At 47.1% G+C, this 26700-nt stretch overlaps 1 protein-coding gene across 3 annotated transcripts in view; it reads left to right on the top strand.

Annotated features, from left to right (window-relative positions):
* Positions 1–26700, top strand: part of ASTN1 (astrotactin 1) — a 302406-nt gene that overhangs the window by 199015 nt on the left and 76691 nt on the right. For all 3 annotated transcript variants that reach the window (XM_042975952.1, XM_042975954.1, XM_042975953.1), the window contains exons 9-14: positions 4252–4326; positions 10997–11134; positions 11644–11794; positions 20416–20582; positions 23532–23726; positions 25103–25230. In XM_042975952.1, the coding sequence (XP_042831886.1) occupies positions 4252–4326; positions 10997–11134; positions 11644–11794; positions 20416–20582; positions 23532–23726; positions 25103–25230 (854 nt within the window). The remainder of the gene's footprint in view (positions 1–4251; positions 4327–10996; positions 11135–11643; positions 11795–20415; positions 20583–23531; positions 23727–25102; positions 25231–26700) is intronic.

Genomic DNA, 26700 nt, shown 5'->3' with positions numbered 1-26700 from the left:
TTCTGAGGGAGGCAGCACTCTTGCCCCACAAGCAGGTAGAAGCTGGGGTGGAAATGTGTTTGACATTCACCCTCCTCCCAGCTCCAGCCCTGAAAACCCAACAGGGGTTGCCTCTGCTTAGATGCCTCTCCTTCCCTGGCCCCAGAGATTGGTCTGCTTTGCTCACATGATTCGGGACCTGTCAAGCAGTTCCTCCATGGATTATGTTTTCCTAATGAGGAGGGGAGACATCTCCTCTATGGCCTGACCCTGGAAAGACAGGAGTGGCAGCTGCTGGAGACCAAATCTCCAGCATGGGTGTTGGCCTTTTGAGAGAATAAAGCCTGAAAGGTGAAAAACCAAACAAAGAGAGGAGAGGGACAATTTGAGGGCCTTGGGGCCCAGTTTCCAGGCACCCCCCTCCAACGGCAACTTCCATTTAAACCTGGATAGGAGAGTCTCCGTGATGGGCCTCTTTCTGGTGAGGCCAGTTCCATTGTCTTACTTGGACTTGTACCCAGACAGCCCTGACACAGAGGCCTTCCCTCTTTCAGTTGGTCAGGGATAACTCGGCCCCAAAGCGGTTTTGGGGCTTTCAGGTCCAGCTCTGAAAGCTGGTGTTACCCCCTGCCTTTTCCTGTATGCCGCCCCCACCCCCGCCGTAGCCTCTCTGCTCATGGGCACCAAGCTCCCCGCTGCTGTCATCCCATGCCCTGCCAACCCCCAGCCTTCCCAGCGGCCGGGAGGACTGCTGGACCACTGCAGTACCACTTAGCTGGTCTCCTGTAACTCAGTCCCTCCTCCCGTTTACTCCACTCTCTTCTGTCTGGCCAGACGTGTTTCTTCAGAAAGACCGTAGATTCCTTTGAGGGCAAGAATCTCTCCCAACTCCTGTTGTCTAGTATCACAGTTCACACCCAATAGGCGCTCCATAAATATCTGCTAAATAAATCAAATAGGCAATCCCACCTCTCTGATTTCTCTCGCTGTTTCACACATGCTCTTCCCCCTCTCCCTATACTTAATGTCAACACGGTATAGTCACGGTCCTGTGAAGTGACCGCTGGGTGGGAGGTGGGGGTGGGGCCTTGGTGTTCCCATATTCATCATTGCCTCCTCTCCAGGCCGCACGCATACATGTACAACCCGAGTTCAAGCCTGGTATTGCCACGGCATTCACACCCTAGGGCAAGACACTCGTTCCTGTATAGAAATTTGAAAACCTTCTTATTAGAATATTTGTATTTGATTCGGGTAACTGCTAAATTTAACTAATGTAGCCAATGCTTGTAGGACACTCACTAAATGCCAGATCACTGTTCTGAACCCTTTAGCTATATTAAATAGTTCTGCCTCGTAACAACCTCGCCAAGTGGATATAATTGTTACCATCCGCCTTACTTTATAGGTGAGGAAATGGGGACACAGAATGATTAAAGGACTTGCTCAAGATCGCACAGTGATTCGTGGCTAAGCTGGAATGTGAAGTAGGCAGACTGGCTCCAGAACCCACATCCTAATTGATGTACCCTGCTGCCTCTCATTGTGATCTGGGCAAGCTCTACCCTGCACATCTGCGCCCTTGGATTCTGAGTTGTCTTTCTCGATCTCCAGGCCCCTCGAGAGCAGGAAGGCTCTTTGACCTGACCTACCTAGCAACATGCTGATGTGTGCTTAATCAGTGGGCTCATTGATTTATTACCTCTGGCTTGAATACAGGTTTATTTATGTTCTTCTACGCAGTTAATTGTTCACATTGTAATCAATGCCAGTCCTAAAATTTGGCTCCTCAACATATATTTTCAAACAACCTAGGACCCATGCCAAGAATTAACTCTAATTACACATCGTACCAGTTTCGAGCACTAGAGATGACTAGAAGGCAAAATGTGTGTTATTTAAAATTATTAAACTGATAGTAAATAAAATGCTATTTTGCCCAACAGAGAGATAAAGTTACGTCTCTCTCTCTCTCTCTCTCTCTTTGTATTTCCCCTTTCTAGGTGTCAAGGATCACATGGGACGTTTTCCCCTCATGAATTCTAGACTGTTTCTTCAATTAATGCATAATTTTTAGCAACTCATAAGCCACCACTCGCTGTTCAGCAAAAAAGAATCATATTCAAACCCCTCTCTGTGGGTTCACCTCCAATGAACAGAACAAACATGAAAGACACATGGGGGAGAGCTGTTGATTTGATGCAGGGGTTATTCATAATACAATGTGGGGTCCTTTTTGGAGCCAACTCTAGTTGCTTCAGGGTATTTCTAAATTGAATTCCAAGAACAAAGTGTTTATAAATAGTAAGCATAAAAAAGAATGCATTCATCCCAGCCACTTCGGTTTATAGTCCCAGGAGCTCCCCTTGCAAATACTGACTCCTTTGGCTAGTTAATTGGCTAACTAGTTGAGTTACGTTGGTGGTGTCCAACCCTGTCAGACTCAACACTCTGTTTTATGACAAATATTTTTAACCCCTTTACATGAAATAGAACAAATATTTTAACCCCTTACATGAAATTCACAAGTAGTAAAATCTATATACGCAAGATTTCAAAAATAAATGTAATGCCTTAACAGTGTTTAAAAGAGGCAATATTAAAAGAGGCAAAATTGTTTAAAAAGGCAATAATTTATAATGATAGAGTAGCTTCTAATGTGTAAATGCTGTGGTACTATTGCAACAGGAGAATTTAATAAAGTTGACAGACACTTGCCCCGAATGTAGATTCACCATAATGTAATAAGTAAAGTAACATATGATGTACGATATGTCCAAGAGCAGTACCCACTGATCCAGATGTGCTGTATTGGTGATTCAAAGATCGTGAGCAGCATTGCAGACAATGATATGATTTTCCAAACTTATGAACACCTCTTGGTAAAATTTCTAAGTAACAACGTATAATCTTCCCTCGATTTACATGATAGTTATGCACCCAGAAAATTTGTCATAGGTTAAAGCAGTACAAGCTGCTCTGTGCTTATGTGTAAATGGAGTTAGCATCTTGGCTCAGGTCACGACAGGCAAGTTTTAACCTATGTAAATGTGTAGTGAGACATTCTGTAGTTTGTAGGACATACGGAAATGCTTTGTTGCACAGAGCTATCTTGAGCGCTGTCCGATTCTAGCCTTTCTAGCCCTGCCCTCTAAATGCCAGCAGTGTCCTCCAATCGTTGTGTCCAATGGTTATGTGGGAGAGCAACCATAAATGTCCCCAAATGCACTCTCTTGGGTGATGGCACCCACACTGACAACCACTGGGTTGGTTCCTAGCATTAGATTTAGCCCCAAATCATAATTATGTCAATTTATTCTGCTGACTTTTTCTAGTCTCCAGTAAAATCCTCAATCATTGGGTTCCGTGGGAACAAGGGCTCAGTTCATCCAGAGTGTACAATATTTAGTACCCAGCACAATTGCGGGCTTTCCTAAGTCTGCCTCAAATGAGTAAATACTTTTTGGATTAGACATTTGGGTTAGTCAAAAGATATATGTACTATTTAAATAAAATAGTTTTGTTACTTTCAATTATAAGTGACAGAACCTAGAAGCTCATAAGGGAGACTTGTAGTTAAGAATCATTTAAAAAATACCATTTCAACTGTTTCTGTTTGGAGGAATGGCATTAAAATGTTTGAAAACATCTGGAACCTGTCAACCTTCTTGTCATTTTGAGGAGGGAAGGGGAACATGTCGAGGACCCTGTATGAGCTGTGCCTTTGGCCTACGAGGTCTGCTTAATCTTCATAGTGGTCTGGAGGCAGCTATTACAGACTCTATTTTTACCAAAGAGGAAATTAGACTCAACAAGGCAACTAACTTGCCCACAGTAAGCCAACAGCAGAACAGAGTTTGAACTCAGAACTGTCTGACTCCAGAGGCTTCGTCTTTCCCAAGAAGTCATGCTGACCCTCCTTTTTTAAGTGAGGCAAAGCTAAGTGTCAGTTAAATCTACATCAGAAGGACCGTGAATTACAGCTACGTGAGGTCCACCTTAATATAATTTTACTGTTTCTGTAGTTGTGGTTGTCATGTCTGTTACATTCCACTTTCCTAGTGGTTCGGTGATTTTTATGTTGATCCTGTTCTTGGTCTGGCTCCAGCATTCAGGGTCTTACGTGAGCTCCCGTCAGTGGGATCCTTGAGGGCAGGGATGAGGCCTCCGTGTCTTTGGGTCTCCAGTACCCAGCATGGTGCCTGGCACGAAGTAGATGTTCAGAGAGTGTTTGTGGAGTTGACTTTAATTGAATGATGTTTCTCCTTTTAGGCCTTGGCCTTACACAATATTTCAGCGGGGCTTTGACCTGGTTTTGGGAGAACAGCCTTCTGATAAAATATTCAGGTAAGTGGCTGTCTAGGGACTCGCTTATGTATGTCTACAAGCCCCATGTCTCACTTGGCACTGAACTTTCTTCCCTAGAGATAAAGTAGAAAATGGGAAGCACATCTAGCTGTTCTGCCCCTCTCATTACAAAAGTGCTGGCCCCGGACTCACGCCCAGTGACAGCGTGGAGCACTCTTGAGGGCAGACAGCCCTTGTTTGGGTCCTGGCTTCCTTGCTTGCCTGCTCTGTGAGCCCCAGTAATTTACTTAACCTCTTGGAGCCTCCAGTTTCTGCGTTTGCTAAATGGGGCCGCGTTATTTGCCTGGTTGTATTGTGGTGAGGAATGTATGAGATAATGCAGGGAAAGCCCTTGGCACAGAAACTGGCACAGAGCAGGCAATTAATGTCAGTTTCTGCCTCTCCCTTTTGCATCTAATTTGCACCTTTTTCATCAAGTCTTATTCAGAATCTGTCCTGCCCCTGCCTCCTCCTTTTCTCAGCTCTACTTCATTATTATTTTTCTTTTATCTACCACCCTCCTAATCAAATTGGATATTTCTAGTCCCTCCCAAATTTCTACCTACATACCTGGGAATAGCACATGCTAGAAAAGTCAAACAGCAGAGGAAGAATTTGGGTGCCGCCGTGAACTATTGGATGTTCATGAAGTTTAATTCACGCGAGGCTTTAACCGGAACACAACTTTATTTCCAAACTAAGATCTTAGCATGCGTTTATTTTGTCAGCGTGTCCTTCATTTAATGAGTATTTGCTGACTACCGGCAGAGTACCTGAGATTGCTTGTGGCCAGGCAGTATGGATGTGAATACATGTCCCTCTACGTGCATGCCCTCTGATGGAGGAAGTAAATAGTCCTGCCAAGGATGCATTAAGTTAGTGCAGGGCTCTACTGGAGAAAAGGCGAGCCGTGTGGGGCAAATGGAAAGCTTGTTTCCTTTTTCTTGCACTTGTACAGAGTGCTGAGTCTCCATATTCTCCGCTTCCTTTCCGGTCCCTTCCCTGGACCCTTCCTGTCAGCCTGGCCTGGCCTAGGTGTTAATTTTGCTCCTGCATTTGCCCCCTAGAGCAGACTCCTCTACCCCAGCTTCTCTGGTTCCTCCTCTGTGTTGGCCCCAGATGGCCTGGGTTTGGCCCCTGCAGTGTTCTCTTAAGGCATGCTCTTAGCAAGAGCGCATATTTATAGAGCTGCTTCTTCACAGGGCCTCCCCTTGCCTTTTTCCCTCCTGAATGTCTCTCTCAGGGGAGGCTGGGTCACATTAATGGCATTGGCCGCAGGCTGCTTTTGAGGATTCGTGCTGCGCAAGATGTCAGCTATATTCCTTAGACTATGACTTGGGCATTTAAACTTTCCAACAAGGATTTATCGTTTGGCTGACTTTTTTTTCTCTCTCTTTTTCTACCACTGGTCTGCTAAGACCTTCCAAGGGTGATAAAGCTAAGGCAGATGGAGAGCCTGGTGGAGTTCAGCAGATTGATGTGCATAAGTTTCCTCTCCCCTAAAAGTCAGAAACCAACACTTTGAAAAACCGGGGCCTTAATGAAATTGCTATTAGAGCAGAACCTGTACAAAAACTGTGCTTCCATCCCCACAAGTATTTATTCTTTTCAGATATGTTAGCTGCCAACTGCGTGTGATACCCACGCACTGCAGAGGGGTCAGCTGAATGGTTTGACCCTTGCAGTTATTTCAGGAGCCAGTGGGGTAATTGATCATGTTGGCCCTAACGTGACAATAACTTGCCTGTCTGGTAAAAGCAATGGGTCATGATTTACCTATTTTAGGTATTAAGAACTTTCATCAAAACCACCCTGGGATCGGAGTAAACCACCCGCCAATGGCTACTGTGGAAAATTCTATGACCTGGTCAGTGACTGTAATCTCTTCAAGAAGCTAAGGACTGTTTGCTTGCCATTCTGTTCACCCATGATTTAGTATCCCAATGAATTCCAAGCCACTGCACATTTCTGACATTTGAATCGTTCCACATTTGAATGCCAATGTACAAGGCTGTTTTGTAAGTTGCCCTTCTCCTATGAAAACTTCCATTCTTTTTTCTCTTTTTTTAGTAGAGAGAGAGCAGGAGGGGCACAGAGAGAAGGAGAGAGAGAGAATTCCAAGCAGGCTCTACACTGTCAGAGCAGAGCTCATTGTGGGGCCCGAGCTCACGAACCGTGAGATCATGACCAGAGCCGAAACCAAGAGTCAGACACTTAAGCGACTGAGCCCCCCAGGCTCCCCGGAACCTTCTGTTCTTAGTCAAATCTATTCCCTACCTGATCCACCGTCCCCGGCAACTTGAACACTTCCTGCTCTACACTTCTGCTCATCCTCTTTCCTCTAGCAAGAATATATATTCTTCTTCTAATATAAACATTATCCGTTTTCATGGTCTGGGTCAAATCTTAGTTAAGCCCACTATCTACTGAGCACCTACCACTGCAAGGCACCGGTTTAGATGCTGTAGATATGACCAAACAAATATGATTGACATAGCCCATGGCTTCAAGAAATTTACAATGTCATCCAAGAATTGTTCTCCAACCCCGATCTTCCAGGAGAATCCCAGCATGCTTCAAAAATGGCCAGTGATCTTCCCCGGCACAAACCCATTAATTGAAAAGTTCAGGGGCATGGGATCAGGCCACAAGTTTTTTAAAATCACCATGGTTCTTCTGATCTCTACCCAGGATTGAGAAACATTGCTCTCAAGCTTCTCCAAATCCACAAAGACTTTCCCCACCTCCAAACATCTATAACATACTGACTGTAATATTTATTTGTCAATTATTTCATCTCATGTTTCTTTTTAGTTGCCTGTTTATTCCAATGAAATGATTGTCTTCTTGAGGGAAGGGGTAATACCCTACATGGCTTTAAATATTTACTATCTAATATATGATTTTGAACACAGTAAATCTCCAATAAATGTCTGTAGCTGATCATTTCAGGTTTTTCCGAAGGGCTTGAAACCAGATTAATAAAGACCTTGTTACCCAACCTAACCTTGGTAATCTGCAATCCCAAAGAATCTGGGAAGGGCCCAAGCTAGACTCAAAGGGTCCATGGAAGCTGAACCGAGTCTCCTCTGCAAACCCAGAGACATTCTTTCCATTATGGTGAGGATCGTGCCATTTCACTAGACCCTCTGGTGGCAGGGATTGGCACAGACCAGATTTCTCTCTCAGACACCCTCCTTCCAAATGTGTACCTGTGTCCCTGGGAACAACATCTCATCCGGAATGGCCGGACCTGGGGAAGAGTGAAGATGCCAAGAGCTAACCGTCAGTTTCCCCACATTCTGTTTAATGCCAAGCCACAGTGAGAGTACAGGCTTATTATGCCCAGTGCTCTCTGGCAAGGGTTCGCTTCTGAACAGAAGTTTCAAGTGCTAGTTCAACAGTGTCGTGTGCAGGACTCAGCCTACAGCTGAGCCATCAACTGTGGTGGTCACCACCAGCTGTCGCAAGAGAAGGCCCAACTTGGGAAAGCATTCCAGATGCTCTCCCAATTTCTCTTTGGTGGCTTTCTGAAGTCATTCCTGCCAAATCTACATGAATGAGGGACAGATGAGATTTCAGGACACAGCTTTTTCTCTGACAGTTTGTTCTATATTTGGTTTTTGGAGTTACTCAGTAAATTTTGCAGAGAAAAGAAAACTTTAGAATTTCATAGGCATGAGCCAGTATGGGCTGGAAAGCTGCTGTGAGCCATACTTGAGTATCAGACCAATCCCTGTCTTTCCCACTTATGGAGAGGTGACCTTGGGGAGGTTGCTAAACTCCTTAAAATGTTAGTTGACAAATTAGTAAAGTGTAGCCAAATGGCCAATCTGAGAAGACTGTATTGAGGGTAAATGGAGCAGCATACAGAGCACCTGCTGTGTTGAGAGTTCTCAACTGAGGTTAGTCTCAGCCACATCTGACTTTGCTTCCTCTTACAGGGTTTCACCTCGGCCCTACCAGACATCGAAGATTACACTGTTTTTCTTGTTAATGTGGTACAGTGTTATGTCTCAGAAACTACTGTGCCCTTTGGAGGTTCCTCACAATATGAAACCCAGATCCATCTTGACCACTAAATCCATTCAGACCCAGAGGTTGACCCACATCCTGCTCTAAGTAAAGGATGATCTTCGCCATCACTTCTCCCTTAAGTTTGACAATGGAGATTATATCCATCCCGGAGCCTATGGAAACTAGGGAACATAACTGAATCTCATTATTGAACAGTCAGTAAATATTTATGGAGTGACCTCCTTGGGCCAAAACTTGGTGGTGGACAGTGCGGATACAAAGATGGCAAAGAAACCTCCCCTGCCACGCAAGAGAGCACATTCTTCTGAGTGGTGATAGACATGAGAAGGTGGCCATGAGTCACCATCTCTGGGGGCAGCCAGGGACCATGTGTGTGTGCACAGAGGAGTGTCCTTTGTTTCAGCCTGAGGTTGAGCATGAAGATCCTGGAGGGCCTTCTGGAAGGGGTGGGGATTTTAACTTAGTTTTAACATGGCTGGAATGCAGCAAAGAGAGGGAAGCAAATTCTGAAAGGATTCTTAAGAGCAAAGCAAAGAGGTGAGGAAATTAAGGCGACTTTAGAGACGACAGTCCGATTGCAGGGTAGAAGCACAAAATGTGAGGCGGGGGTTGGGGAAAGAAGCGGCTGAAGAAGGGGGTGAGGATGACACTGTTGCAGATGTAAACTTTGCTCTGTGGGTCCAGGGTGCTGTTGAACAGTTTCAGTTGGGGAAAGAGGTGGCTTGCTTTTCCCTCTGAATTGTTGCTGAATGCAGAGGAGGAGGGGAACACTGAGACAGAGGGACGTGGAACTCTCTCTTCCAAAAGAAAAATTAACCGTCAGAAATATGCTAGAACTGCCAACTGTTTCCGAAAATCTGTTTCATAAATTATAAGCTACAGGTCCCAGATTTGTTGCTCTGCATCAGTGCAAACTTGTAATTTTATAACCAAAATAGAAAACAAAAATTCACCTCTGTGTCCAAATCAACAAATAAACTGCTTCCTCCCTGGTACCATTCACACTTGTGTATGTTCTCACTGAAACAATAGCTTACTTATAATATTAGTGGTGTCCTCACCCCCGCCTGCCTGTTGTAATATTACCCTCAAGAATGTCCATTCTGAAATGCCATGTCAGTGCAACACCTTGCATGTTGTTGCCTTCGAACCCACTCCACCTCTGAATCTCAAATTCCGGGCACTTAGGGGCAATCATTTGCCCTAATCGGCTCCTTAATCTTGCCAGATGAGAGAGAGAGAGAGAGAGAGACAGAGAGAGAGAGAGAGAGAGAGAAGGGGCTGGCATGCCTTCCGTTTTGCCAGCTGCTTCACAGAAGAATGAAGTGGCAAGTGTCTTCTTCTGTCCCCTACTAACTGGCCTCCCTCACCTGGTGCAGACCCCTCCCTGCATCCCTGCACAGACCCAGCCCCATCCCACTTGCTCAGTGGTTTTGCCTTTCCCCTGGGCACCCGCCTTCTCTTCTGTCAGCTGTTCCAACACCCAGGGCTGCCTGTCCATTAGGGAGTGGGTGAAAATCACGCGAGCCTGGGTCAGTGGGCATTCTCCGCGGCCAGCATTCCAGAGGACTGCATTTCTCATAAAAGATCGCAAGCCATCCGTCTCGTTTCCTAGCATCATCTCAAGCAACCCCAGGGAGTGGAGAAGGGAGCATGTGGGTTAAGGGAGACGGATGAGCAGGATTCTGAAGCGGTGCTCTGTGACCAGCGTGCTGATCAAGCCAGGGCTGGGTTCTGTTTAATTGTATGCATTCTTCAATTGCTCCTTCCTCCACATTAAGTTGGAAGGGGCCGCCAGACTGCCACAGCCTTGTGATATCCCACCCACACTGGCTTTTATCCCATAGACTATTTTTGACTGTGAACACAGGGTATTTGAATGCCTTTGAAATAAAATGAATGAATAAATAAACAAATAATCTTTCACGGTTTTCTTAAGCTCTCCCTTGAAATGCTGATTGATTCTTCTATTCCTTTCAGCCCTTGTTATAAGAATTAAAAAAACAAAAAACAAAAAACTCCTCTGTCTCCTGAGGGTTACTGCCATTAGCTGAGGATGTGGGTAGGAGTGTGGCAAACACATCCAGGCTTGCCCCGTTCTCCTTCTTCTCTTCTCCCTTGGGCTGCTGCCTTCCCTCATTTCTGTGTGCACCACACAACCTGAAAAGAGGGAGCTTCCGTCTTCCTTTCCCTTGGAGGCTTCCTTGAGGCACAAGAAGAGAAGCCGTCGCTACCACTGTGGGTGTGCAATCTGAGGGCTGGGGACGGTGGGAGGCCAGCCTGTCTCTTCAATTAAAATGCTTCCAATTATATCTGACATAGGGTTGAGGAAGCCCAGCTTTACATCTGAAGGAAACTGGAATTCGATTTCTTAGGGCTTGATAAAAACCACTTCAAACAGCTGGTGAGTGGGCGCCATAATCCGTTCCCCCAACTGGCTGGACATGTGCACAGGCGTAGGCCTCTCTGCCTCTCTGGGACTCCGTCATCTTATCCATGGCATGGCGGCCAGCTCCCTTTCCTGAAGAGGCGGCGAGGGCCGAGAAGGAAGCCCCTGACAGCAAAAGGCCAGGTCCCCTGACGGGGTGGTTACTCCCCAGCTGTAACCCCCTGGTGTTGGGTGTCCCTGCAGATTCACCTACACCCTTGGGGAGGGCATGTGGTTGCCCCTCAGCAAGAGTTTTGTGATCCCACCGGCTGAACTGGCCATCAACCCTTCGGCAAAGTGTAAGACGGACATGACAGTGATGGAGGACGCTGTGGAGGTCAGGTGAGTCCGGGCCCAGGGTGCTGGGGCCACATTTGGCTTGGGGCGCTGAGTGAGGAACTACCTGCCCGTGCCAGGAGCTAGGAAAGGAGTCACAACGAGCCGAAAGGAGAAGTTGGCAGGCTGCCTTCAGATTCCCTGTACGCAGTGCCAGGATCTACTCTATCTGGGTCAATATTGCACACCCCAAGGCTCATGCTCTGGGAGAGGACATAAAATTAGAGTTTGTAAGCACTTCCCACATCCCCTAAGGACTGACAGGCAATAAAATGTTAATTTCCTTGCCCAAGTTTAGACCTCCTTCTTTGACCAGGCATTACAGCCTTGGCTCATTTCCCAGATATGGAGAATGTCCATAATTTGTTAGTTCAAGGCTCAGAATGTGGCTGATCTTTAATTTTCGTGAGAGTGAGACGTGCTGCGGGTGACTAGAGAGGAACTTGGAAGGTGATGCTACTTGATGTACCTGGAGTTGCCTTGACTCCTCGCCCTCCCCCTGTGTCTCCCCACAGAGAGGAGCTGATGACCTCGTCCTCCTTTGACAGCCTGGAGGTTCTCTTAGATTCCTTTGGGCCAGTGCGCGACTGCAGCAAGGATAACGGGGGCTGCAGCAAGAACTTCCGCTGCATCTCAGACCGCAAGCTGGACTCCACTGGTTGTGTGGTACGTCTGCCCCATCAGGCTTGTGATTCCAGTGGGTTGGGGGGCGCCCAGGATAACACATAATGCAGATATGCGGATGCAAATACACTGTGAATGAAAGACCAGGTGCCTGGCTGGCCCAGTAGGTGGAACGTGTGACTCTTAATCTCGGGCTCTTGAGTTTGAGTTCCACGTTGGGTGTAGAGATTACTTAAAAATAAAATCTTTAAAAAAGAAGAAAGAGAAGGTTGGGGGACCCGGGCGACTCAGTCGTTTAAGCATTTGACTCTTAATTTCAGCTCGGGGCATGATCTCACGGTTCGTGAGTTCGAGACGCGCGTTGGGCTCCAGGCTGACAGCGCGGAGCCTGTCGGGGATTCTCTCTCCATCTCCCTCTGCCCCTCCCCTGCTCACTCGCTCTCTGTCTCTCTATCTCAAAATACATAAATAAACTTTTAAAAGTACTTTTAAAAAAGAGAGAAGGTCAAAATGATCCCTCCCTAGTTGTCAACCACTGTCTAGTCTAAATTGCGAATTTTCTCTTGACAGAGATGAGAAGCTAATCACTAGTCAATCAAGAATTTATAGAGCACCTACTGTGTGCACTATAACTATCCTAGTGAAATTTCATGGATCACATAGCAGGATTCTTTGTTTCTAGTCTTACAATCTAACTGGTGAGGGCTACCCCCAAACAATTTGAGAATTAATTAGCTGCTTAACACTATGACATTGACTCTAATAGCAAATAGACTGTATTGACCATAATAGGAAATTCTACCTTTGTCTAGGGTCAGATCACATTGGCTGTAATAGGAGATTTTAGGAGAAACCTACCTAGGACCAGAATGATGAAAGAAGTAAGTTGCGCCAGGTACGGTAGGAAAAGTAAAAATATGTCCCCTTTGCCACCATAACAATGAACTCTACTTCACCGAAGGTGGTTTTCTGTTTTGTTATCGGCTATGGAGACTTTGGTTACATGTAAATATGCGATGCCAGGACCTAAATAGGCCATTTGGTCGAGAGCGGACTAAGATAGCTCTTGCACTGTGGATAAAGAGTGACTGAACCATGCAGGTAAATGGAGGCAGGAGCGGATGAAGCCATCAGCTGCCCGAGCCTTTATATTGGCATTTTCATGCTCAGCAGCACTGTTTTCTGTTACCAGCCCTCCTTTCTTTTAAGGGCAGAATGATGCAATCCTCACAGAGAGGAGAGGACAAAGAAGGAAGACAGACAGGAAAGCCAGATGTAAAGTGGGCATAAAGGAGAGGGAGAGATGGTTTGTTGAGACACATAGTTCTGTTGTGTTTCTGGGGCAGGGCCAGGAGCCTTCAGCTGAGGGAGAATACGGTGCCTCGTCTTGCTTCCCAATCTGACAGCTGTGTTTCAGGAAAGGGACCCAGAGCAGGGGCAAGCTGTGAGGAGGCTGGGCCGAATCCCTCTTTCACACACCCCTTCCCTGTCTCTGAGCACCTGCTTGGTCCCGGGAGCTGTGCTCCATCAAAGACGGATATGTGCCTGGGATCCAGGGTGGGACTCTCTCAGCCCTAAGGCCTCCCAGGACTTTCACAGATCAGGCAGCAGCTGACAGGAGCCCAATTCATCTGAGGAGGGAAAGAAAGGGAAGAAAAGAAAAGGGAGAGAGCTGAGGGGCAGATAGGCGGAGACCTGGCCGGTCCATCAAAGGAAGGGAAAGCAAAACAGGACCACCGGGCAAGGACAAAGAGAAGCGCTCTGCGGGTTCTGTCTTCCAGAGGCAGCTGTGGGGGGGGGGGTAAGTTGGTGTCCCACAGGGCTCCCCTCCCTTTGGCTGGTCCGCTTTCAGACGTCTTAAGCAATGAGCTTCCCAACTGGGTCCCTTGGGAGACAATTTCACTGATGGAGCTCCCAGCCGAGCCACATTTTTCCCTACCGTTCAACCTGCATTTCTTCATTCAGATTTCAACCTTGCGTTCCTTGCCACTCTCTCAGGTCCCTCTGAGTCCTCAAACACTGTGTGCACGTGCACGAATACCTTCCCCCCGACCCCGGGCGGTCCCAGCTGAATTGGAGCGCGCTCACACCTTCGTACACTTACACATGATATGCTCTCCACCTCTCTGCCCCTTTCCTGAGCCCCGAACGGTTGCCTGTCAAGTGCCTTCTGTTGGTGATCCTAGCCCCTTTTACTTGGCACGTAGCCTTGCTGGTGTATTTTTGTACTTTTAACACTGTAATCTGTGAGACGAAGCTAGCAGGAATAGTTCTGATGAATATGCATTTGCAATAAGGCCGCGCTGCGTTTTAGAGTTGGAGCCGCGGCAGAAAGTCACACAATTATACCAGTGCTTGGGATTAGCATAATACTTTGAAGTCACTGGTCCACGTGGCTGTTGGGGCTGGGTGACTGGCAGGCCATCCAACGGACTGTTTTTCCTTGGCCATCACGCGCGTGATCCCTGAGACAGGAGGACTGGAGGGTGAGGGCCGATGTGCCGCGTCTCGACCCTTGTGATCCGGCTGAGACTTACGGTGAGCTGAGCCAGACGTCAGCACTGTGCGAGAGCTCTGATGTTGATAGCAGAGCCTTCCAGAGTCGTCTGGAGGTGTGGGCCAGGGCCAGGGGCCTTTGGGCGGCACCAGAGTGCCGTTTGGGTGAACTGGGGTGCCGTTCTCCTCTCCACGTCAACCCTGACATTCAGTACTCTGGGTGCCCAACCGAAAGCCTTCTCAGGAGAGGCATGTTTTTGTGGAAGGAGAAAGAGGTGAGGAACTCCGAACACACTGGCCCTGAAGGAACCTGGGAAAGGGGCAGGGATGTGGGACAAGAGGAGGCACCTGTGTATTTTCCCGATTGGATGCAAGCCAGACAGGTGGGGCTGGTGCACATGGGCTGCTCAATCTTCATTCTTTCTAGGAAGGCAGGACACGTTTCTCGGTTACGCATGGACTCCCACAGGGTTAATTGCTACCCAGTTAATTGCCCTATTGTTTATGTTGTCTCTGAGGACAGGAAACAAATGCCCGTGAAAGGCACAGACCTGTGGAAGCCACCGTCTCTCAGTCCCCAACCAGAACACTCTCCCAAAGCGGGGATTGTTGAACCTTTGGGAAGGTTCCCGGAGCAGAGGTCAGCCACCCGCTGCTGATAACTTGGGTCTTACTTCTACCCGTTGTCCTTACTGTGCCGAGGTGGGAGCTGTAGTGCCTCCCTGGAAAGCACCAGAGCAGGGGCTCTGTGTCCTGTGAAGTTCCCTAAGGTCCTGCGAAGTGACTCTATTGGTGTCCTATTGTTGCTGTAACAAAGGACCACAGGTTTAGTGGCTTAAAACAGTCCTCATCTATTATCTTACAGCTCTCTAGGTGAGAATCCAACAGGAGTCTCATGGGGCTAAAATCAGTTACCTGCAGGGCTGCATTCTTTTCTGGAGGCTCCAGGGGAGAATCCATTGCCTTGGCTTTTCTAGCTTCTAGAGTCTGCCCTCCGGTTTTGGTTCCTGGTCCCCTTCTTGTATCTTTAAAGGCAGCTACGTTGCTTTTTTTCTGGCCATTCTTCTGTAGCACCTGCTCTCTGATCTTCGGCTTCTCTCATCCGCTTTTAAGGGCTCCTGTGATGACGTTGGGTCTACCTGGATAATCCAGGATAATCTCCCCCTCTCAACTTGACCTGCAAAGCGCCTTCTGTCATGTAAGGGGACGCGTTCACAGGCTCCGGAGGTTATATTGCTGACACTCTTGGGGGCCACAGGTGGGAGATGGCAGTGGGATTGGGGCAGACGTGGTGGGCAGGATGCTGGTCCCCATTCCCAGCTTGAGCCAGGCCATCCTTCTTCTCATCCAGCCTACCTGTTGAGTTTTTTTTTTAAATTTTTTTTTTTCAACGTTTATTTATTTTTGGGACAGAGAGAGACAGAGCATGAACGGGGGAGGGACAGAGAGAGAGGGAGACACAGAATCGGAAACAGGCTCCAGGCTCTGAGCCATCAGCCCAGAGCCTGACGCGGGGCTCGAACTCACGGACCGTGAGATCGTGACCTGGCTGAAGTCGGACGCTTAACCGACTGCGCCACCCAGGCGCCCCCTACCTGTTGAGTTTTAAGTTAAAACACTTAGAACGTTTGAAAATTATTTCCAGTGCTCTAAAATAACAGAAAGCCCATGCTCTACTGCCCCTTCCTCATCTCCACACTCTTCCTGAAAGTGGCCAAAAAATGCCTCTGCTTTGTACACTATCCGTGTGCACTTAGGTAAGCAGACCGTGGCCTTGGAAGGCAAGGGGTCAGCTGTCCCGCATTCCCGTGTAATGAACACATGACCTTGCCTGCCAGAGCATTATGCTCTAATGAGCTTTGAATTACCCAGTGACCCTGCCGCCCTTCTGTCCACATGCTGCCCACAGTGGTTTCCCACCAAATGTGTCATTTCACCTCTGCTGGAGCACATATGTGCAGAGACCATTACAGATGACCATATCTCTTTCTCTCCGTAGGACAGTAAGCAGAAGCCTATGCCTCAGAGGCTTTCAGAGAAATGGGGGCAGGAAGCTGAAACATAAATTTAATTCCACCAAACTTTCCCCTTGGGAGAAGTCCTGCATGGCTTGGGTTGGCATGTCAGAGCCCATCGAAAAGTCAGGGAAATCATTATTTGTAAAAGGAAGATCAGCATGTAGTAAAGGGGAGCTTGTTTGGAGTAGACATTATGGTTGGATATCTTATGAATCATCCAGGTAAGGCAAGGCAGGTTCACCTGCGGGAAAGTGTTCCTCTTCTCCCAGGGGCCCCGAACATGCTCACGTGTCCATGACTCCTATTCATCGGCTAACAGCATCTGCCTCATAATCTGGAACAGAAGGGTGTATGTCTTGGGCCTAGTGAGATTTGACTAGACTCATAAGTAATTAATCAACCAAAAATCATTGGGAGAAAAAGAGGGAAGAGACAGTGAAGAAAAGAAGTTGAATGGGGGGGGGGATCATTTTAATCTCAGCAAATGATGCCTTAGACCAGTAATAAGTCAAGAAGCCATGAGCATCTCATGAAAGATGATTAACCTTGTGTAGTTTAGGGGTCGCTAAAATATGAGCTCATTTATTAGACCTTCTTGATGGGGGAGGGTTGTTGCCATAATAAACGGAGTTTTCTTTTTAAGCCCCTCGTTTCTAAACGCTCTGGGACTGCTAAATGTAAACTAATATGAGAGGAGTTAATACATGACTTTGGGGCTCCATCCTGAGCAAACAGTGCTCTTTTAAGGAGTAAGTGGAGAGTTTGTGCACAAGCCAGGAGGTGAGAATGGCCAACACTTGCCAAGAGAAAATACCAGCTCCTCCTGGAGGCAAGATTTCTCTCCTGACAACTGGGCTGTGGCTGCAAATACTTCTAAGAAGAAGGCATGGTTTGGAGCCAGTAGTTTTTTTTTGTATTGAGATTCAGATTTTGAGGAGTCTAGAATGTGACCACAACAGTACAAGGAACATGTGGGCAAAAACAAAAACAAACGTCAACCGTGGGAAACTTGATTGATCGGGCCTGTTGGAGAATGGGTGTTCTGGTTCCACCAGGGTTGAGAAGAAAACTGTATTTTCGGTTTCGGCCTTCTTTTTCCTGGAAATCTTTCAAGAATATTTTTCCCTGAACTGCAGACCAAGTGAGTTACAGTGCAGTGAGGATAATTGCATCTTTTTCAGTGATTGAGGAGCTTGTCTTGCCTTCAGGGTCATCCCTCTGGACGTTTTGAGTGTTTTTGCCTTATAAATATTTGTACCCATAATGTGTGTGTGTGTGTGTGTGTGTGTGTGTGTGTGTGTAAAGGAGAAGGGTGAGTGAGAGACACAGAGAGAAATATAAATAAAAAGAATATTAGGCTAAACCTACAAATCCATAATTGATCCCAGAATGTACTCTGGGAGTTGCTCAAAACAATCAAACAAACAACAAGTCTACCAGATTGCTTTACCTGTTGATGCATTGAATTGACTTTATTTCATTAGGGATTCCAATGAGTCCACGTTTTCTCACACCTGAGAAGCAGCACAGCAGAGTAGAAGAGACAGACTTGAGCTTTGAGGTCAAATAGATCTAGTTCCAAAATCTGATTCTGCCATTTTCCACCTCTGTGACCTGAAACAAGGTACTACTTAATCTTTCTGAGTCTTAAGTTTGCTCATCTGTAAAGTGAGGTGAGAAAAAGTCTGTGTTGTTGTGATTGAAGATAATATATATTGATTGTCCTGCACACGGAATTGCTTAACTCCCAATGGCTGTTATTGTTATTTTCGCTTTACTTATAAGAACAACAAAAGCAATGCAACTGGGACAAGGCAGCTAACCATCTTCTCTCCAGATCTCCCGAGAGACTGTAAATATCAGGTGGTCCAACTTGGCACAGCAGTGGGCATCCAGACATCAGGGCCAGGCAAGTTGTGGATATGCCAGGCTTTGGAATTCTGGAACAAAGCCTGCTTGGGTTTCCTTTGGTGAAGTCTTCGTCAGAAATCACGCTTAATGGAAAAAAGCAGGTGGAAAAAAAAGCGGGTGGTTGGGAAGGTGGGAGTCCTGGCAGGTGAGCTCGCCGATGCAAGGGTGGAAACCACACGTGGGAACGACTGGCTTTGTCTCTACTTTGATGGCTTTTCTTAAGCTTCACAGAAGGGAGAAAAGAAAAAGGACTCCTAGCAACCAGGGCAGCCCATTTAATTCCAGTCGAACTTCCACATCCATGCGGGGCAGCCTCACAGTGGTGAAGCCAGCTCCCTTCTGGTGGCACATCTGCCCTAACAGCTGGATGGCCAAGGAGGTGGATGGGTGGGGGTGCTAACAAAACATGGGGTGCCATCCTCAGCTGCCTCATTTGCTTGTTTACCATCATCTGGAACATCTGGGTCTGCACCGCATGGGGCAGCCCTTGGAAGTGGCTTTGAATGCCCTCACCTTCCAGCACTCCAGCTGGCTTCGTGGGGAGGAAGGGGATGGGCCAGCCTGGTAGCCCGGTGGGCCGGCCGAGGGGCCATTTGTTTGGGAAATTGCAGAATTAATGTCAGCAAACAGTGTGCATCCTGCTGTGATCTTGCAGGGAGGGGAGGCGGGTTTTCCCAGGCCCACCTGCGGCAGCCCCAGGCTCCTAGGCCAGAGTGCTTGGCAGTCGAGAGAAAGAAGCAGCCAGGCAGCAGGGCAGGAGGAGGGTGGGAGGGTTGACGCTGTTCCACCAGGTTTTGAACGTTTCCCAGTTTGGTCTTGGAGGAGCGTGTTCGTTAGTTGATAGTGTGTGTAGCACGGTCATTAAAAGCAGATCATCTCTAGACAGACCCCCAGCTCGGCCCCACACTAGTGGCTTGGCCCTGAGCAGGTTACTAACCCCTCTTCCAGCCATAGCGCAAATGTGCCGAATCTATTGAACAGACAGAAGAAGCAGGAAGGTGAAACACATTCATTGACTTTTTTTGGTGGGCCCCAGTGCCGTTAATTGGCAATGTTAATGGTTTCCGCATGGATTAAATGAGGACCCTCCTATAGGGTGCTGTGAGACGAAATACCCAGAGCACCACCGTAATGCCCAGCTCCTAGTAAGTGCTCAGTAAACAGTGACTACGGTGCGAGAGACGGATCGCTGTGGAAGCTAATGATGGGGCGGCCGAGTCGCGGACCCCCATACTCAGCCTGCCAGGTTTTAGGTGTGGTCCTGCCTGATCGGCAGCGGGACTTTAGGAAAGTTAAGTTTTCTGTGCTGCGGCTTCTTTGCCTGTCCCATGGGACCGATCATGCTCCGTACTTCAAGGGGATGTGTCGAGAGCTGAATGAGTAAGACCGATGAGTTAGACCCGGCCTGGTGTGTGAGAGGGCTCCCCCTGCTCACCAAGCCCCTTTGTCTTGCCCAGATTCTGGCTGACATCTCTGCCTGGATTATCTTTGCTGGCACTCCTGGGGAATTTACTGAGGACGTAGCTGTGCAGAGAACCTAATCGTTGCACAATAAGAGCATCCAGGACACTGGGACAAAGCCCAGACCCAAGCGCAGCACCTGTGGGTGTTCATGTAGCAGAAGCCCTTGTGTCGCGTCCTCCGCAGGCGTCCTTGAGGCAAGAGAGTTGTGGGTCCGGCCACTCCCTCCAGGAGAGCAGTCAAATCTCCCTCCAGGGTCACGGAGAAAGTCCACTTCCTCCTTCCAGCTGGAAGTCCTGGCTCTGCCCGTTCTCTCCAACACCGTTGTCTATCTGGTTGGCAACATGTTTGCATGTTAAAAAAAAAAAAGTCCTATTAATACTAAGTGCAGACAGTAGCACTCCCTCCCCTTAGTCCAACTAGTCCAAAGAAGTCTCTGCTGTTGCTGTTCAGTTCTGCCCCACCGCTGCCACCCAGTTGGGAGGCCAGCACACCTCACTCTTGTCTTGCTGTGACGTCCCCTTCTAGCCCGTGTAGAGGAACTGGCTTTAATGCAAATGTGTGTGATCTGTGCCCAGAGAAAAGAAGCAAGATGTCAAAAAGGTCGCTTGCTTTTAATGGGAGTCCAGCACGGTGGGAAATTTGTGCATTACTTGCCAATGTTAATGGTTTCAAGGCTGAGTGCTAAGAATAGGCATGAGTGGTTACACTCTGGTTCCCTGAGAACTCAGTCCCCTGATTCACCTTCCTGCGTGGATGTTTTTTTGACTGTTCCAGTGCCCGTCCGGACTGAGCCCCATGAAGGACAGCTCTGGCTGCTACGACCGCCACATTGGGGTGGACTGCTCAGATGGCTTCAATGGCGGCTGTGAGCAGCTGTGTCTCCAGCAGATGGCGCCCTTCCCGGATGACCCCACCTTGTACAACATCCTCATGTTCTGTGGGTGAGTCGAGCCGCCCGTGAGGCTGGGATGCGGGATGGTCAGTGTTAAAGCCAGGAAAGTAAATCTAAATGAACCAGTCACCCTAGGCCAGCCCTTAGGCTCTGAAGAAAGAGCCTGCAGGACCGGAAGAGCAACACTTTAAAAGTCAAGAGTTGAAAGGACCCTCAGGGAAAGTCTAGTCCCATCCCCGTGGGAGAGGAAGCTGACCGCAGTCATTGCCAGCATACCCCAGAATTTTCCAAACTGTTCTGCGCAACTATGTTAACTGTGTTTTGTGACACAAGGGTTTCATGGCCCAAAAGCTTGGGAAAGATTGTGTAAAACGAATTAATTCTCAGAGAAGGGGAGGGGGAAGTCGTTGGAGGAGTGGAAACATGATTAAACTGCCCCCAAAGCCCCAGCGTTTTATGCAGCCACCCTCCCCCTGACCTGGTCGTTCCTCGGTGCAAAGAGCCCTCATTTCATTTGTTCCCAGGATAAATGTGTGAGGGAACAGGGCAGGCAGCGCCACCCCATTTTACAGAGGAGAAAACCAATGCACCGTGAGGTTAAGATGCTCCTCAAGACTGGGAGTTGGTAAGCGGGAAGATCAGGATTAGAATCCAGGCTCTCTCTCTCTCTCTCTCTAATTCTGTGGTTCCCTCAAAATTTACATTTATACCACTGACTAGAATTATATTTAAAGACCATTGCATGTTATATTTATAAAGTAAATAACCATTTGGCCCATTCTTGTACACTCATGGTTTGCTTGTCTGTCCTTTCCTCCGCTTTCCTTCCTCCTTCCCTTCTTCTCTCTCCCCACTCCTTCCCTTCCCTCCCTCCTCTCCCCCTCCCCACCCCTGTCTCCCCCGCTGTCAGGGAGGGTGCATGCTTTATGCCACACACCATGCCAGCTCCCAGACAGCACAGATGAATGACATATGGTTCTTGCCCTCAAGGATCTCATAATCTAAGAGTCTTGCAATGAAAATCAATGTTTATAATAATAAAGCTATGCTAGCTTGTCGCTAAAAGCCAGTGCCTGCTGAATAATCATGACAGGATTATTGGGTGGAGTGCTAATGTTATTTTATTGTATTTCATTGTATTTTGTTTCTTTTGAATTGATAGTTTTTACCTTCAGTTTCTTGTAAAATTCCCTTCTGTAAGTGGCAACTTGTTCTAAATTGCAACGTCTCTATAATGTCGTGGGGTACGGCTGGCCCGCTTCAATTAATAGAGATACTTTCATAAATTATTTAGTAAACATACATATGGGCATCTGGTCTGTGCAGAGAACCTAGTTAAGTGTTAGATACAGGAGAGACCGCAGGATAGGTGACTGGCCTCTGCCCTCAAAGGAGTTTACAGTGGGACACATGTATGAACACCAAGAAGGAGGGGCGAGTGGGGCAGTGCGGAAGGGGGAGCTGTCAGGACACTTAGGAGGGACTGAGAGGGGATCGGCCGGCTTCACGGTTCTTTCCAGAAACAGTGAGTTATGGTTCCAGGAAGGAGCCACTTCACTGTCTTGTCCCAGACGTAGGCTGGAGCCGTAGAATCTCTTTCTGATCTCAGTCAGAATTTGGTACGTGTGTGATAAATTAGCACTCTCCAAGCCCCTGTATATGGCCTGCCAAAAGAGTTCCAAGACTTCACACTTTTGTGTAAAGACTAAATCACAGGCACTTAAAGAGCTATAGTTCATACCGGTTAACACAAATCTGTAAATGACAAATGCGGAATATGAACCATTAAAGTTGCGGTAACACGGACCTCATTCGTCCCTCTGCTGATGATAGCGATAGCAGGATTTGATGAGTATTTGCTGTTTGCTGGGACACTGTAAGTTCTTTAAGTTCGTTGTCTCACTTGATCTTCTCAACAGCTCTGCAAAGCAGCCTTTCCCCCTCCTTTTACAGATGTAGAAACTGAAGCTCAGAGAGTTTAATCGACTCACCCAAGGTCACCCAGTAAAGGGCACTGTCATCGCTTCTCACCACTTAACACTGTGATTATTTGTTCCTCCATATAGAAGAGAGGTCTTTATCTTGTTACGAAAATTACCATAGATAGTGATAAATGATGTGTTTTCATGTCACGAACATCTATAAATTCTAAATCCGGTATATTTTAAGGAGAAACCCACATTAAATTAATCTGCTTTTTAAATGACGGGTTTATCAAAGTAGTCCTTGAACTAACAAATTACATTTTTCTCAGTATAACTACAAATAAGGTCCCATTAATGACTGCTGGGTCACTGAGCCATATTTACCAACATCAGTACTGCTCTTCCGTTAGAGTAACTGTACATGCTTAATGGGGAGGGACGCCAAGGAGGTGTTCACACAGCGTGCCCTAGCGTCTATTTAGTTCAGGAAGGCTACTCGGAATGGAGGGGGAGTTTAACATGGGACGATCTTGTGTTTGGATACATTCACCCAGAACACAGTCGGAAGATGATCGATCTTTCTAATTTCCTAGTTGACTTGTCACAGGACCAGATGAGAAGGTTATTAATTTCTTAAGCCTAGTGTCATTCCTTTTGCTGCCTAATTACCCTCCAAACAAATGCAGGGTCTGGCCACACTGATGGTTCTGGAGAAAGGTTCTAGAATAGCTCAGATTTCAATGTGGTAACCCGCTTACAAGCTTATGGCCGGTGACTCTTCCCCTGATCTGTTTGGGAGAGGATATACTTAGAGAAGGAAGCATTCCGAAGCTCTGAAAGCACTTGTCTGCAGAGGAAAGGTGAGAGTTTCTGTATGATCACATAATGGAAGGAGACTCGGTTTGTAGGCTTAAGAACCTGAGTTCTAAAGGGGCCAAAATGAACCTGGGAGACTCATAATCTTTACCACCCAGCACTCTCCCAGAGGTGTTTCTTCCCAATCTGTTGGGTTGAGTTGACTGCGTATCTCATTGATGGAACAGCTTTTTATCTTGAGTTTTCCACCACGGTAGGTGCATCGAGGATTACAAGCTTGGTGTGGATGGACGCTCTTGCCAGCTCATTGCGGAGACCTGCCCAGAGGGCGGTGACTGTGGGGAAAGCAGGGAGCTTCCCATGAACCAGACCCTCTTTGGGGAAATGTTCTTTGGTTACAACAACCATTCCAAGGAAGTCGCTGCTGGGCAAGTGCTGAAAGGAACATTCAGGTGATTCTCATGTCTATAGAACTGATTATTCGGCGCCATTGGTGGGTCTTCTTCCTTGAAGAGCTTTAAAGTCAGCATAAAGCTTTGTATCTTAGAGCAAGGGGAACGGCATCCTAAAAGGACAGGTTGTGTTCTCTCCCATGGTCTTCTCTTCTTTCCAGAATCTGGGAACCGTGCTTCCTCAGGGTGAAAAAAAGTGTTAAATAAATTTCTGTCTTGCCCAGGCAGGGACTGCAGATTTCCCATGGGAGCCACCAGGGAATCCTCATGTTCTGATTTGCTCTGAGTGGAAGAATCAGTGTGTGAGTCAGTCTAGAATAGTAGTCCTCAAGTATGGCCCAAGGATCTTGAGGGTCCCTGAGATCCTTTCAGGACCTATACAAGGTCCTGCCTCTCCGAACTACAGAGAGAGAAAGAATGGATTTTCCTCATTCACTTCAACCCTAACAGTACATTACAGTAAGTTGCATGCGGAGGAGAGAAGCCAGCTGCAAAAGAAATTTGCAAAAAATATAAACTAATGCCACTCCCCTCATCATTTTTCACAATATGTTCATTTTTAGATGGATTAATACATATTACAAAAATTTCTCTTTCAATTTCTAATATGGTAAATATTGACAGATAAAATCCAAATAAACAAAAGCTATGTGGGGCCTTCATTTACTTTTAAAACTACAAAGGGGTCCTGAGAGCAAAATATTTGAAGACATTGATTTAGAATACTTCTTGGAGATTCTCCATTTGACCCCTGTTCCTAGTCTGTCTTAGGCTGTTAGAATACATCTTCCTCAGAGCCCATGCTTCCCAGGAGACAATGATGATGATGAAGGGGAGGAGGAGGAGGAGAATGTTATAATATGGACCAGTAATCGGTAACATCCTAGGCCTGGACCCTTATGAGCAAACCAAGAGTAAATACCCAAGCCAGTTCTTGGAATCAGTTGCTTTTTCTGTTACAGACAGTAGACTTTTCCCCTTTTAGGCTGGGACTTCATTTGCCAATGGCAAGCAGTGAGATGTCATAACTAATCTTGCGGTGGCTGGAATCTACTCTGTAGTCTGGAAATAAGACTGTGTATGCCCAGATCTTGGGGAGTGTGGATCAGGAGGTAGGGTCTGGGATGGGAGGAAGGGAAGAATGTTCTCTATCTTCTGAATAACCTTTTCAGCTGATTTATGTCTCGTCTGTTCTGGCCCTCACCCTACCTCTCACACCCTGTCCTATTCCAGGCATGTCCAGCAAGTGGGGTTCAGGAGGAGGGAAGCCTTTTGGTCTAGGAAGAATTTTTTTATTGTAGGTTGAGATCTAGATTGCCCACCAAGAAGTGGGATTCACCTTAACACTCAGAAATGACCATCTATTCTATTTCCAGGCAAAACAACTTTGCTCGGGGTTTAGACCAGCAACTGCCAGATGGTCTTGTGGTGGCCACTGTTCCCCTGGAGAATCAGTGCCTGGAGGAAATCTCGGAGCCCACCCCTGACCCCGACTTCCTGACTGGTGAGTATGTCCTGCCCCACTCAACTGGCAAAAAGCAGGCAGCTCCTGATGGTTTCATAAAATCAAGACTCTTGACCTCATTTATTTTGGTTTTGAAACCAGCCAGGGCACCTGGGTGGCCCAGTTGGTTGAGTGTCTGACTTCAGCTCAGGTCATGATCTCGTGTCCTGTGAGCTCGAGCCCCGCATCGGGCTCTGTGCTGATGGCTCAAAGCCTGGAGCCTGCTTCGGATTCTGTGTCTCCCTCTCTCTGCCCCTCCCCTGCTTGCACTCTGTCTCTCTCTGTCTCTCAGAAATAAAAAAAAAATGTTTAAAAAAAATTAAAAAAAGAGAAACTAGTGAGTAATTTCCATAATAAACAATAAGAACTTAATCCTGAAACACTGGTAGGATTATTTGTCAGTAAAATTGCCAATGTTTTTATATAATCATCTGCAAAATGGTAGTGTTAGTACTTTTCCCTGTGAGTCTCATTGGGTTGCTTTGAAAACAAATGGCACAGCACATATGTAATGGTTTAGAGGTCTCGGTGGATTCGAGAAAGTGAAGTCAGAGAGAAGGTGGATCCATAGCCTAGGATATCTGTCACTGGGGCCTCTGGGTTGCCTGGCAGGTACTTATGGACCAGCACGAGGGAGGAGAAAATGGTAGAGTTTTGTTGTCGAATGACCCTGGCTTTGAGTCACAGCTCTTTCTTTCTAGCTGTGTGATTTGAGGCAGTGCAGTCTCTGGGGGGCTCATGGGCCTCATCCTAAGTTGGGGATGATGGCCCTCAATGCTGTTTTGAGCCCGCTGGCATTCTTCCCCTGGGGTCATTATGGAACTAAAGTATGGGTTGATTGGAAGAGGCAGGAACCTCAGGGAATGCTCCTCCATTTTGGGCCTCTGGAGACCTACCCTGTTAACACATCCTGGACTGAAGAAGACACTTCAAAAGTCCAGTGGACCCCTAAGGGACGGCCGACCAGGAACTCAGCATCACTTGCTATAAAGCTGGATGTGAGCTCAGTTACACTGCTGCTGTGCTCAAGTCTCCATTATTCTTCTCGCTTCCTCGTTCTGTGTCTCCCCCATCCAATACCTTTCTCTCCTTTTTCTTCCCTCTTCTGAAGAATGGATTGTGCTGAGGGCAAACCTTTTCAAGATATCAAGTTCATGACCTTATGGTCCAAATTTTATTTTAGACCTGAACCAGATTAGAAGTAGGTCTGTCTGAGGGAGCATTGCGTAGCAATTAATAACGTAGGCTCTGGAGCCTGACAGCTGGGCTCAACCCTTCCCTGGCTGTGTGATCTCAGACAAGTTACCTACCTTCTCTGTGCCTCGATATTTTTACCTGTGAAAATGAATAGAAAAATGTCTTCCCTATGGAATGGATACAAGGAGTAAATAAATTCATATTTGTAAAGTGGGTAGAATATTCCTGGTGCTCCGTGTCTAGTGGTAGGCAGTCCGGTTTTCTCATTTCCGT

The sequence above is a fragment of the Panthera tigris genome, chromosome F3, assembly GCF_018350195.1.
Source record: "Panthera tigris isolate Pti1 chromosome F3, P.tigris_Pti1_mat1.1, whole genome shotgun sequence".
Taxonomy (NCBI): domain Eukaryota; kingdom Metazoa; phylum Chordata; class Mammalia; order Carnivora; family Felidae; genus Panthera; species Panthera tigris.
This window is presented reverse-complemented; position numbering and strand designations above follow the sequence as displayed.